The sequence below is a fragment of the Atta colombica genome, unplaced genomic scaffold, assembly GCF_001594045.1.
Source record: "Atta colombica isolate Treedump-2 unplaced genomic scaffold, Acol1.0 scaffold126, whole genome shotgun sequence".
Taxonomy (NCBI): Eukaryota; Metazoa; Arthropoda; class Insecta; order Hymenoptera; family Formicidae; genus Atta; species Atta colombica.
Genome location: NW_017259213.1, coordinates 759,867 through 774,351, shown reverse-complemented (window position 1 = coordinate 774,351; position 14,485 = coordinate 759,867). Strand labels below are relative to the sequence as shown.

General features: G+C 29.6%; 4 protein-coding genes across 8 annotated transcripts in view; 2 read left to right on the top strand and 2 right to left on the bottom strand.

Annotated features, from left to right (window-relative positions):
• Positions 1-5,716, bottom strand: part of LOC108695192 — a 12,253-nt gene extending 6,537 nt beyond the window's left edge. The window contains exons 1-3 of the mRNA XM_018204976.1: positions 5,143-5,716; positions 4,315-4,654; positions 67-103 (exon numbers count right to left, since the gene is read on the bottom strand). Coding sequence (XP_018060465.1) covers positions 67-103; positions 4,315-4,654; positions 5,143-5,361 — 596 coding nt within the window. The 5' untranslated portion in view covers positions 5,362-5,716. The remainder of the gene's footprint in view (positions 1-66; positions 104-4,314; positions 4,655-5,142) is intronic.
• LOC108695193 (von Willebrand factor A domain-containing protein 9) lies at positions 1,728-4,055 on the top strand. Its single transcript, XM_018204977.1, has 6 exons — positions 1,728-2,236; positions 2,325-2,649; positions 2,730-2,941; positions 3,028-3,282; positions 3,355-3,684; positions 3,780-4,055. The coding sequence occupies exons 1-6, from the start codon at positions 2,060-2,062 to the stop codon at positions 4,002-4,004; spliced, it is 1,524 nt and encodes a 507-aa protein (XP_018060466.1). The 5' UTR covers positions 1,728-2,059; the 3' UTR covers positions 4,005-4,055.
• Positions 5,277-13,376, bottom strand: LOC108695194 (annexin B9-like). Of its 5 annotated transcripts, XR_001932106.1 has the most exons (10): positions 13,123-13,376; positions 12,052-12,109; positions 10,754-11,314; positions 10,424-10,600; positions 10,126-10,330; positions 9,871-10,023; positions 9,558-9,731; positions 9,280-9,461; positions 9,079-9,196; positions 5,277-5,330 (listed from the first exon to the last, which is right to left on the bottom strand). XR_001932106.1 is itself a non-coding variant. In XM_018204978.1 (9 exons), the coding sequence occupies exons 2-9, from the start codon at positions 12,067-12,069 to the stop codon at positions 9,149-9,151; spliced, it is 1,518 nt and encodes a 505-aa protein (XP_018060467.1). In that variant the 5' UTR covers positions 12,070-12,109; positions 13,123-13,376; the 3' UTR covers positions 8,981-9,148. The 5 variants fall into 5 exon arrangements, 4 of the variants coding, with proteins under 4 accessions (XP_018060467.1, XP_018060469.1, XP_018060468.1 ...); XM_018204978.1 differs by lacking the exon at positions 5,277-5,330 and having other exon boundaries at positions 8,981-9,196; XM_018204980.1 differs by lacking the exons at positions 5,277-5,330; positions 13,123-13,376 and adding an exon at positions 12,983-13,108 and having other exon boundaries at positions 8,981-9,196.
• LOC108694901 (venom protease-like) overlaps positions 12,311-14,485 on the top strand; it is a 10,884-nt gene continuing 8,709 nt past the window's right edge. The window contains exon 1 of the mRNA XM_018204599.1: positions 12,311-12,387. The gene's annotated coding sequence lies outside the window, so the exon portion shown is untranslated. The remainder of the gene's footprint in view (positions 12,388-14,485) is intronic.

Sequence of the window (14,485 nt, the reverse complement as noted above, 5' to 3'; positions counted from 1 at the left end):
TATATATATATATATATATATATATAAATTTATATAGTTTGTGTCCTTATTAGCGACTTTAAATACAGTCGCTTTTTGTGAATTTTGATAGATAAATTTAAATCTGTAAAGAATAAGTAAAATACAACCCGATTTCTATCATAAACTCGTTTTTAATGCCTTTGCAAGTATAAAAGAATTTTTTTCAGATTTTTGTATGATACAGTATGAAATAATATAAAAATCTGCATTGTAGTTTAAAGATTCAGATTACGAACAAAGAATGAAAATTTCACATTGTCGACAAAAAAGATATATATGTGTGCGTGCGTGTGTGTGTGTGTGTGTGTGTGTGTGTGTGTGTGTGTGTGTGTGTGTGTGTGTGTGTGTAATAATATTATAATATTAACATTCTAATATTTTTGATGCAGAACAAATTGTACGGTAAATAATGACATACTGTGTCTGGGCAGACGGAAGTTTATGAAGAACTTACCTTGTAACTGGACAGTTGGATATCGTTGGTCTACGGCTTTGATCTTAAGCATTACTCTTGGAGGATTTGGTGCAGATAGGTATTTTATGAGACTTTAGCATACTATTTGGAATATAGACAATCGATTAAGTATAAATTTTATATAAGATTCTTATATGAATTATAGGTTTTACTTGGGACACTGGCAAGAAGGTATTGGTAAGCTTTTTAGTTTTGGTGGACTAGGTGTGTGGACTTTAATCGACGTAATATTAATCTCTATGAGATATCTAGGTCCTGCTGATGGCTCTTTGTATATTTAGATTATTTATGAATTTTGTAAATATCAATACCAGAAGATCTAAGTCTTATTTTTTATTATAATTTATGATAGTCGTTAAGAATATGTTATATTTGTTGAACTAGGTACAAATTAATGTGATATATGTACATACATAAATGCGAGCAAGTCTTTTATAAAAATGAAGTTTACATTTGTTTAGCCGTAGACAATAACTGTCATTTTCACATAGATTTATTGTTTGATTAATGTTTAATATAATCTCTGTATAAAATTCTTAGAAGAGAAGAAAGCAAATGTAAAATGTTGGTTTTTGTAGAAAATTATAAAAATAATTATATATGAAATAAATAATTATATGCAATATTCTGTTAATAAAAAATATGTATTTATAGATCATAACAAATTCTAATTTAATTTTTATTATTTAAAAGAAAGTTAAATTATGCTATTTTCGATTCTTATATTTAAGATTGTTTTAAGTACATTCAAAATGTCATGGTCATCTAATCGAAGAGTCATATTAGCATTTTAAGACTATTTAAAACGATCTTATAAAAATGGATGGATACCAGTCTTAGAGAGCTTCAACATAAGATCTTTTATGTTGAAGATTGTTCAGAATAGACTAGAGAATTTGAAACATCTGTAAATTTAACGTAAACAGTAGCAAATATAAAGTGTTGATTTACTTATTGTGTAATCTATAAAAGTTTTAGAATAAATATTATCTTTTATGTGCCCTCCCTTTTCAAGATTGGTTCAATTTTTATTCTTTAGTGTGAGATTCCATTCCAAAGAATTTATAGAGTATCATTTTATTGTTGTTCATATATATTAAACAAAGATAAAATGATATATCATACTCACTTGTTTAATATATATTTTATGGAACTAAACTAAATCAGTCACTAAAGGACTGTTAGCCCTGTCAGCTCATGTTAGGTTAGGTTTGTGGTTAAGAATGATCGAAGTTTGTGTTAGGAATGTATCAGTATATATGTAGATGACTACGTTCGGTACATGATAATATTATTAATCTAAGAAATACATTAATATAAAAGTATTGTTAATAAAATTTTTTAATATTTATTAACTTGAGACGAGCAATTGTTCTTTGCGAAGAAACAGATATCAATTCACAGGAAAATTTAATACGCTTTCTACATAACCTACGTTTATTAATACGTTGTCAAAGAAGTTTATGCAGATTCAGAAGAAAAAGTTGTACGCGGCTAATAAATATATTATGGGATTTAAGTATCTGTAGTCTTTAATCACGCTGACTTTATTCGGGCATCAAAATGCCTACAGTAATAGCGTTGGACGTCTCTCTCTCAATGAGAAGACGTGGATCTATGATTGGGAATGAATATTCACCAAATTATGAATCATTGACGCGGCATCAATTAGCGCTGCATGGCATAAACACTCTGTTACACTACTTGCAAGTTAATTCAAAATTAGAATTTGTGTCAGTGGTAAGAACAGACTAATATGATGTCAGATAACATATCTATTATAATAGGTATATTAATACATGTAAATTTAACAAATTTCAAATTTCAGATTGCATTTTCATCATTATACGAAGTAATTTGTCCTTTTACTCGCGATTATGAGGGCATACGCAGCAAATTACGAATTATCGATGAGTGTGACAAGACATTTATTGAAGGAGCATTACATGGAGTTAATAATATAATTATGGCGGAATGGGGTAATGCCACGGCTTGCCAAGTAATATTAATTACAGACGGCAATCCTGGCATAGGACCAATGTCTTTAGGCAATTCTTTAAATTCTTTAAATGTCACACAAGACGTAAATCCCTTTCCCTTACCTTTTCCATATCCAGGAAAATTAAGTATAGTTTGCATTGCATCGCAGCAGGGTAAGTTGAAATGCGAAAAAACATTTCTATTCATTTTTCATTTCTTATATTTAAATATGTCGCTTGTATCATGTTTGCAGATCCTAGTTTGCAGACCGGTTTACCTCTCTATCAGCGTTTAGCTGACCTAGCTGGTGGTGACAGCATTGTATTAGTTCCTGAATCACCACTTAGCAAACATTCCATCATGACTTGCTTCCAAAAACTAGCGGAAGCAAATTATGTTTCTTTCCAAGGATATCTAAAGTGTGGCCATTTAGGCTCCCGTATTTTATTATCACCAGCCCCTATGGTAATGACACTAATGACAAACATGAAAGCATATGCTATATTACATACTAGGTTACCAGTTATATAGACCTATTACATATGTTTCAGCCTTATACAAAGAAGACAGATTTCGAATTAGCTCCAGGCTTGGCAATATCAAAAACTATAGAAATATGTGGATTTATATCTGTAGGAGATGTTGGTAGCCCAAGTTCCATTTCTAGACATTTAGTATTGCCATTGACAACAGAGAAAAATTCAAGCATGCAGGGCATATCATTAGAAGAGGAGTCGGATACCGATGAAAATGAAGATGAAGGAAAAATGCCATCTTTTTGTGTGTTGCTTCATGGAGCATTAAAAGTAAAGTCTTATTAGGAATCTAAAAATTATTTGAATGTGATTAAATCGATAGATAATTGATATATTTTGCAGGTAGAAAACATGGCAGCTCTTTGTATGTTGAATAACGAATGGTATGGATTTATATATTCTTGGGCGGATACAAAGAAGAAATCTAACTTAATGCTAACAGTATTAGAACCGGGATCTGACGTTGTACCGTGGTTAGGCAATTTTAGCAATTTGGGTCCATTAGATACGGTTAAAAGTTCTCCAGTTAATTTTCCAGTTAGACCAACTGAGAAGAGAAGCTATACACAAAATGCTCCTTCATGGATTCGCCAAGTTGGCTTACAGTCTGATATTCAAAAAATATTAAGACATGCGAGAAAATTACCCGACAAGACACAAAATTTTTACAAGGTAAATTAGATTGATCAAAAGAATAAAGCAATTGTATATGATTTAAATGATAAAATGATAAATTTTTATGAAATGATTATTTTTTACGCATACAGGAGGTAAACAGATTACGACGTGCAGCAGCGTCTATAGGATTCATCGAATTATTAGAAGGATTAGCGTGCATTTTAGAGCGAGAATGCACATTGCTACCACCGAATCTAAACCCTGACTGCACGATCCAAATGGGGCATGTTGCATCGATGATCAGAAAGCCAGAATTTCATGAACTTAGATACAATATTCCACCCGCACGAACGAAATTTCAACCTGGATCATAATTTACAATGCACAGTAATTGAAATGTTATTTTATTTATATCAAAGCATTCATACAGCAAAAATAAAATTTGTATTTGTTATAATCTATATCCCATATTAATATCACATTACATTATTTATATTAAGTATTTCTATATTCTTAACCTTTTTTATTTTTTTCTAGATATATTATGTCATATGTATATAAGAAAGTGTATATAGACCTTGAACACATACACTATTATTTCTTATTAATCATTTAACAGTTTAGATTAAGACTGTTAACTCAATTCCAAATTTCTTATTAAGTAACACAAAATTTTATATAAACCGTTTGCAGTTTGTTTACTAGAATACTTGTTAAAATCTGGAACATGCACAAACAGAGTTTTTGTTGGCTCAATACAGAGCGATTGATAAAATATATATTCACACAGATATCTGCCAGCATTGTCCGACAGACAGACTTTGCATCCGCTTTTTTCGAAGTTTTTATTCACATTATTGCAAAGTTCTTTGACATCTATTTCAGTTTTCAAAACTTTATACTCGACATTAGTTTCATTGGGGCATTTATTATATATATCGAATCTGTTGTAGCCATTGCTATAAGCATGTTGCTCTATCGTTAAAGATTTAACTTCATGTGATACACCCACATGTAAGACAATCTAAAACAATAGAAATAATAAGTGTTAATTAAAATATGAAATTTGCAATACAATCATTAAGAAAGAAAAAAATCAACGATCAATAACGAATTAAAATTGATTATTATAATATTGATAAAATTGATTCATTAATAAAAATATAAAAACATTTTGATTCTACTAAATCTTCTACTAAATTTTTCCCTTTCAATTTAACATATTAATTGACAAATCTATTTAATAAACCAAAACAATGCGATATAAATTGAGACAGCATTTTTCGTACAAAACAAATAAAAAACATTAATGACATTAAATTGAACGAAGAAAATTAATGAAAATTTCATAATAGAATCGAAACGTTCTTATATTTTTTTTTATTAATAAATGAATTTTATTATTTTATGACAATCAATTTTTGTTCGTTTGGCCTTTTCTTTTTTATTGAAAAAAATAAATATTTATCAAGAAATTATTATATACCTACATTTACATATAACACTACTTACCGAAGGATTGTGTTTCTTCCAGAGCTGAGGAATATGATCAGATACGTAATCGTACGAAACTGGAATTTTTTCTATAACTAGCTTAACGTCGGAAAATTCCACGGAATTCTTCCATAGTTCCTGCAATTCCTTCACCGCCTCCCAGCTGGCGTTCACTGTGTGTGTACTGAATGGACCAAATCCAGTCACTAGGATTGTACATTTGGCATTGACGTCCATTTTATAAATGCAATATTCAATAATTTCGGTGTTCGAATCTATTCTGGTTAACTTGAAGACTTAGCTTTATTTATAAGATGCTTATGAATAATTTCTCGAAGCACTATCGTGTAGTGTTCCTATAATAATCTATCATTACAAGTACACTATTGCATGACTGACACCGCCTTAGAGACTCGTAAATGATAACGCGAATCACGAGCGTGTTTGCTCAACGTTCACGATATATTGACATCGCTAGAAAGTTTCACTCGAATATTTATTGCATGCTAGTAAATTTATAAATCTATAAATATCGCATGTGGGATGCATATCAAACGACGTCCAACATCTCTGTCATATTTTATAACATTTAGACTAAAGTATGTATATCATATATATTTGTAAATAAAAATGACTAAGAGACTCCGTACAACAAAAGGAACAGAGAACAGAGAATAAGAATTTCAACCTATCAGAAATCATGTATTGTGGAATACACAGTTTCTGATAGGTTGAAATTCTTATTCTCTGTTCTCTGTTCCTTTTTTTATATCCGAAGCTCCTAAATGTCAAGAAAACGAGAGAAAAATATTGCATTCTGGAGTGCGTTCAGGAATTGCACCCAAATAATTGTAGTGTACATTTTTATTATAGTATACGTAACATAAATTGTAGTCTAGAATTATCTGAGCGTAATTCCTGAACACATCCCTGTGTAATCAAATACTCGCTTTGATGCAACATCTACAATGTGGAATGAATAAAAGTAGATTCGATTACTGTCATTAATATCTACCGAATCGAATGTCGTGATTGTGATGCTACCTACATAAGACAAAGAGGAAGAAAATTAAAAACGAGATAGCAAAACATCGCAATCATATAGAATTACATCCACTCATTCGGTTATCATAGATCATAGGATAAGTTGCAATCATGATTTTGATTGGGATAATGTGAGAATTTTGGATTCTGAAAGAAATTATAATAAGCAAATAATGTTGGAGATGCTCTATATAAATTGTCAATCCAATGGTTTTAACATGCAAACTGATACTGACATTAAATGGATACATAGAAATTTTCAACAAGTTATAATATGTTGTCATTGACTGATATGCTTTATTCGCGCGACATCTCTTTTTATATTCAAAAGATATTATGTGATTAACATTAAAACGAACATGACTCTCTTTTATGTTACTTAAATTATATTTCAATCTAATTTTGTGATTTTTTAATTTGTTATAATGGCTTGTTTGGATCTGCATCGTTGTTGGAAATGGGATGAGTTTCTGGCTAGCATATATTAATTATGCAAATTAATATCCATCTATTCAAAAATATTTTATTGCAATTATTAGCTTGAGTTCCATCTGTTCCACCCAGCTAAGCAACTGATTGGCACAACATTGACAGATGTTGAAGATGATTGTCTTTCACCATATTTCCATTGCGACTGCATTATTTTATTTTATAGTGCGATAAGCGGTAATTTTTTATTGCTGAGGATGGCTCAAATAGCCGAAACATATAAAATTTGTGATTAATGGATATTAGTTAACATGCAATGTAATATCCAGCGCTAATTCATAACGCTCATTTGCCGTTATTTTTTCATTATATTAATTTAAGAAATCTATAGATTTTATATATTTCTTTACTTGAATTCATTTAACAAGATATTAATTACTAAACATCACTGAATATTGATTTTCAATACTTTTTTATTCAAACTATTAATGTTACAAAAAAATAGCGAGAAACAAAAATTGTTTATTTTCTTCTCATAAAGTTCTGAGAATTTTTTCAGAATTTTTTAATATCATATTTTCTCATGTTGGTAAAAATAATTGCTAATATATAAGAAAATGCAGTACTAAAAGATTGATAAGAGATTTTGAAAAAATTCTTAGAGTTCTATGAGAAGAAAATAATTTTTGTCTCTTGCAGTTTTTCTATAAAGTTGATAGTATTTGAAAAAAAAAATTATTGAAGACCAAATCGACAATTTTTAATAATTAATATCTTGTTAACTATTGCGAAAATTGTAAAATGATAAGAGGACTTTTCGACTCAGTTTAGTCTATTCTATCTTTATTCATTTTATCTTTATTCATTCTATCTTTACCCTATTTTTACAGCGAAAAAATGTAAATTATTATAAAATATTGTTTTGTATTGGATATTGTTTAGCATATTCTTTTTAAATTCTTTCTTTTTAAATAATTATTTTTTATGAATCTTTATGCGTTTTTATCAAAAACGCATAATAAAAAAACATTATTTAAAATTTTTATTTTTTAAAAATACTATCAAGCTACTTCACATGTTTAAATTTAATAATTTTAATTGGAATGTAAAAAAACACTTTAATGATCGCGCTTATATAAAGAAGAAATTGGATGGAATTAAATATATAATTCGGAGTTAAATATATAATTTTTTTTATATATAATTAAAAATATAACATGGAAAGTAAAATCATGCATATTCACTAGTTAGGATGCGTTCTGTATTCACGCTTATATAAACATTTCATTCTTATTGCATCTATCAAATATTAAACAAGAATAAATGATGTTTATAGTGCGATACGCACTTGATACAACGCTGTAAGCATCAAAAAGTACTCTTAAAATGTTGTCCTCAATCTAATTAAAATGTTGATTCAATTTAAAAATGATTTATAGAAAAGTTGCTAATTTTTAGCCACTTTTCTATCAACGATAGAAGTGATATATATGTAGACAGAAATTTTTCCTTTATTAAGGCTGGATTTTTAACAATATTTCAACAACGCTTTAAAATCTTATTTTGTCCATAGCAATTAAAATTTCTATTTATATAGATACAATAAATATAATAATCGAGAAATAATGAGTGAAATATATGTATGTAATAACTTGAATATACAACGTTATATAAAAATATAGAATATATATAAAATTATATATATATATAATTTATTTCAGAACTCTTTTTATATAATATTACATTAAGCCATTCGAGACAAAATATGCACATAATCTTTATGTATATCATTTATATATAAAATGTCTTTAAATTTGTTTATATATAGATACATAAATACTTTCACATGAAGAAGATCAATAGATTTTTATGAGATTCTGTTTGTATAGAGATTTATTACGAAGCACTATATGTTATTGACACAATTCCATTTAAAATTTTTTTTTTACTAGTTTTATTTATCATTGTCATTTTAGAAGTATTTATATATTTATATAAGAACATTTGATCACAATGTTTGTAAGTCATAGTCAATTAGTGTAAGTATACTGCATGTATAATGACAGTTTCATAATATCATTGATTAATTCTATAGAGTTATAATTAATTATACATGACAAATGAAAAGTAAAAATTAAATATATTTATTAATAATTTTTAAAAAATCGAGGCAATTAATATATTCATTTCTCCCACATTTACCTATATAAAATCATAGGTGATTATACGATATTTGTGATTATACGAAATTCTTAGTTTTCATCAACATGGTCAGTGTTTTGTACATAATTGTTATAATAATTTCATAAAATCACCGAATTAAGTACTTGTATATATATCTCAAAATATCTTCATATAACTTTGCATATAAAAATACATTCATTTATATTTCGAAGAACAAGTCTGCGTTATCACTAGCATATTTGTTGGAAGTAGCATATTAAGAGGAGAAGGAGTTGAAACATTCATATACATACGTACGTATTTGTAAAAGATGGACGATAAATGCAACGGAAATTCCATATATGATTGAAAATATTGTATTTTAGGTCTATACTAGTGCCAATAAGCATTTTTTATAATGTCCTGAGCAGTCACCCTGAAGAAAAAAAAGAAGAAAGAGATTAATATTGTAATATTGTAATATGGAATATTTTTATATTTTTATATTTGATAACTTACAGATATGAAATCTTCCAATGATTCTTCATATCGATGAACAAAATCATTCTTTATTTCACCCATATCCACTTCACAACGTGTCACAACCAATCGAATGAGACGGTTATCATCTGTACCAATGCCTTTCATGCTTTTGTACAACTGTTCGGCGAAGAAACCGGCTTTGTTCTTGACACACTTTACTATTTAAAAGATATTTATTTTAATTTATTTTAATTTATTTTAAGTAATATTAGTAATATCTAGTTTTCTCTTATATATTTATAGCTTATTCTCACCAATTGCAAGAAGACCCTTCTTAATATCGCCCGAAAACTCATTTTCAATCGCATCATCAATATCATGACCTGTTATGTTATGGTATTCTTGAAATATTTGTCGCAGTTGTGCCATATTTCTTTGGACAAGAATCGCGTTAAAAGTAGACTCATCCGTTCCAAATCGAAGCTCCCCTGTTTAATATTAATAAAAAATATTAAAGAAGAGTACATTAATTATATATATATATATATATATTCTGCATATTTTACATATTATAATATATATTATATAGACAATGTGGCTATTTCTATTAAATATTTTATTAATTACCAGCTTGCAAAAGTTTTTTGGCATCTTCCATTGCAGCAGATTGATTCACATTAAATGATTCATCTCTATTGGCACAACATAATGATACCATCAAGCGTTTGAAATTGCCAGATGTATCAGAAATTAAATCATCTTCCAATGTTTTTCCGTACACTGCAATTATTAAATAGTATAATAAGCAAATAAGTCATTTTGTAATTTTAATATTATTTAATTTTAATATAATTGTAATCTTAATCTCATCAGTTAACTTACTTGCTTCATATGCTTGTTTAATAATCGAAATTTCATGATTGGACATTGTACATAATACTTCAATAAGTACCGTCTCATCGGTACCAAGACCAGACATTGCATCATGGAGTTCTTTAGCATAAAATTGAGGTAGAGGCATCATCAAGGCAAGAACAAGTTTTTCGAAGTTTCCTGACAGCTCAGATTTTAAATCCTTTATCAGATCCTGTTAACAGAAATGCAACATATTGTAGTATTAAGCTCTAATTTTGCAAAACGAAGTTCTTAAACGAAGTTTTTAAATTCTCATCTACTGTACCTTTCCATAAAGGGTCTTAAATTGAGATGCGATTTCTTGACGCTGTAGATTACTACGATTTGCAAGAACATGAATAATAGCTTTTTCATCGGTGCCAAATCCTTTCATAGCTTTTCTTAAAGTTTCAGCATCCGCTCTGGCATCAAAGCCATCGTAAGGTACTACCGTGGGAGAAGTCTGTAACAAAATTTGTGAAGTTTTAAGAAATTTACGCAAAGAGTAAAAGAAGTTTTTGCTTTTCTGCAAGATTGTAATAATGCTGTTGCCTCAATACCTGTGCAAAAAATTTAACTTTCTGAAAAATCTTAAAAGAATTATTCTTAATCTCACCTTAGACGTAAACTGATCTCTCCGGGGGGCTGGGGTAGTACCACGAGTAGCAGCAGTAGGATTAGCAGCATAAGGATACTGTGAGCTTACCCCCTGCCCCCCGGGATAGCTACCTCTCTGGTATGGAATTGAATTAGCTGTGTGTGCATTTGGTCCAGAAGGATAAGGGGAAGGAGTTATATTGCTAAAATATTCTTTAGCATCTGGTGCTGTTTGAAGATTAGGATATGAATTATAATTTTGCTGTTGGGGATAAGGAGATGGTGCAGATTGATTAGAATGTGTATCAGGGGGATAACACGTGGCTATAGATTGGGGATATGGCATTTGTTGTGGAGGATAAGTATTAGTTTGACTGGGTGCATTGCCAGGGAAAGGATGCGAGGGCTGTATTGGATAGGGAGCTTGAGAGTATGGTTGAGGCATGCCAAATGATGTCGGTGGAGCATTTGAGAAGCCCATTGAAGAATAAGATGGAGCATTAGGGGCAGAGGGTGCACCAGATGGAGCTCCAAATGATGTTGGTGGTCGTGCTCGTCCCGGAAATTGAATAGGTGGTCCCTTGGATATTAAGGTATATATGTATATATATATATATATATATAGAGATATACACACAGAAACAAATAGTTCCAATTCATAGAAGTTTCGTCTAATAATAAGCTTATTTTCTTCAAATAATGAGCTTATTTTTAAGTTATATTAATAAACTATATTAATAGATTGTATTAATAGACTGCATAAGGTTTATATTTTCAAGTAAAAACTTATCATAGCTTTATAACCCAGATAAACGTAATATGTTAAACATGCAAACATTTTTATGTACACTTTGTGATATTATCATAACAGCACGAAATTATAAAATTTGTGTATCTACTACAATGTCATTTTGTTGTTGTACATTTTATGCATTTTACAATATAGCAAACAGCACATCGCCGTAATTTTTACAGCAGAAGAACTCTTTATATGCTGAAAACATTCATGTTATATGTAGAGTACTCATCTTTGAGTATTTATGCAACCATTTTCAATTTCAAATTTTGTCGTTATTCAGACAATATGCCAACAATTATCTGGAAATATGCATATATAATCTTCTAGATAATACACACATCCAAAGAATCTCTATGAATGTTTTATGAATTGTACATTTTTAGAACATTCTACAAACATTTTTAGAAATTCTGCGCTGTATGCATCAATCCATTTTCATAAAAATATAATATATATAATACATAGTTTAAAAATATGCTCTTCAATATATTAACAATAAATCAAATGTATGTACTTACTTGATAACCGTAGCTCATTTTTTCTATTCAAAAATTAAATCTGTCGCAAGGGGAGAACCTGCACACAGAGAAGAATGCTAAATTATAGACTTCCTCTATCTATACACTACACTACGGAAATTGTTAAATGGCGATTCAGCTAGTAATGACATGATATATATATAGCCTGCAGAAAACAAAATACTCGCCAATCCGGATTCTCATGCAGACATTGCAGACATTGGCGCTTGCTACTTTAACGTCCAAGCGTCAGTGATGAAAAATGGATGGGGGTAAATTACTCCTAACTCGTTTTTCCAATCAGTGCTCGGTGTTTGTACATATGTGGAATATGAGGTTCGGATTAATGCATGTATGTGTGCAGTGTATATTGTCATGTATGACTGCGTTCCATTAACGCTTACAACGTGGAATTATTTTATCCTTGTTGTTTATCAAATGTTAAACAAGGATAAGCATGCTCGCACGGGCATTGCGAGTAGTTGCGAGCGTTAAATGGAACGCAATCTGTAAGTCCATCTAACTCCGCATATGAATTTTGACAACATTTGATCTGCGCGTTTTGCGAATTTGTGCTAATAAAATGTCAATAAAGTAATCGAACCTAAAATTTCGTCTGCATGTCCTGATTAGTCGTGAGTACCATGCAAACATCTGCTTTATCACCAGAAAATAGTACAGTAACAGACTAATGCTTGCATGGTATACTGAGTATGCACTAATGTGTTGACACGTTTGGTTATTGGATACATAATTTGATAATTCCGACACACATTATTATTGTAGAACTCTATAGAGCATTACTATTTGCTGGAATAAGACCGCGAAACGATCATAATATATTATAAATTATATCGCAAATCACAGTTATTATTTATTCGTAAGCTGACACGTGTCACGCATATATCAAGAATTGAGAGAGAATATTCACCTTGAAGAGAAAACAATTAAACAGATTGGTGCCAGCTAACGAAATATCAAAATGTTCTCAAAATAAAAACTGTATATGAACGATATGCTACGTTAAGTCTTACTCTAGAATTTATAATGTCATCAGCTCTCGATACTCACTTGAGATTGTTCACTGAATTACGAGATTACGAGCTTCTGGCTATTGTGACGTGTAAAAATGACAACGATGAAAAACACCGTTCAATTCACTGCCTTCGGCGAAGGAGAATGAGTCATGAGAGTACGGTGAATCGAAACAAACGCCGACGCATAACAAGGACGGACTGGTAGTGGAAACTGGCTGCTGTCGAATGACGAGACTGCCGAGACCCGAGACTGTCGAGACTGCCGAGCTGCTGCCTGGGTCTGGCTGCTGGCTGTTGACGAGAGTTAATAAAATAGTGGGAAGATCTTCTCTAATTTGCGTTTTACGTCATCAAGCATTCCAGGAAAACCGCGGTGTACTACAACAAGACTGAATGCTGCATTATAATTTGACAAGCACGAGTCGATGTCAAAATCTCACATTTATCAATTTCTTTCTATTTATCCATTTTACTTATAGACATGCTTAAATCTTTAAAGAACTAATTTAAGTTTATAAATGTAGTTAAATAATTTATTTTCGTCTTTTATTTATTATATTTTCATTTTTATAGGATAGAATAACTGTCCCTATTAATATGCCTTTTAGCCAATTTGCTTATTACTGAATTAATTATTAGATATTGTAGCTTTAATTTTATCTACTTGCAATCAATATCGGTTTTTCAACTACTTCTTTTTTTTATAATATTTCTTTAAACAAAGTTAACACTTTATAATGCTTTTGACAAAAATAGAAAACATGTTTTTGTTCCTATTAGTGAGTTCTTTAAGGCGGCTATAACTTTATTAATGTCTCTAATTTATGTATCTATCCACACATTTGACTCATTTTAACATATATATAGTTACTAAACAGGTAATAAATTTAAGCTAATTATTTATGTTAATATTACATAAATCATTATTTCAATTATATTTATTTTAAAGTACACTCATAACAACGTAAACTCACAATGTTCTCAGCTTCAAGCTACAGGGCACATTAATACGGACAAGCTTAAAATCTTGCGATACGTATTATTGGATTCACATAAATTCCTCATATTTTTCGAAAAATATTTAAAATATTTTAATACTCAAAAAATAAAATATTATCTTCGATATCGTACGCATTAATAACTTAACTTAACAAAAAAAATATTTTTTCTTATTTATTTGTGCTAGTTTTCTTTATGAAAACTTATCGAAATACAAAAGCACATTAATAGGGACAGGCATAGTAATTGAGACAGTTTATATATATAAAATATATATATATATATATACCCTATATAATTACAATTTAATTGTAGCAGATTTATGAATTTATTCGATATGCATAGGTACATTATTATGATAATTTATTATAATTTATAATTTCTGATGCGAGTAAAAA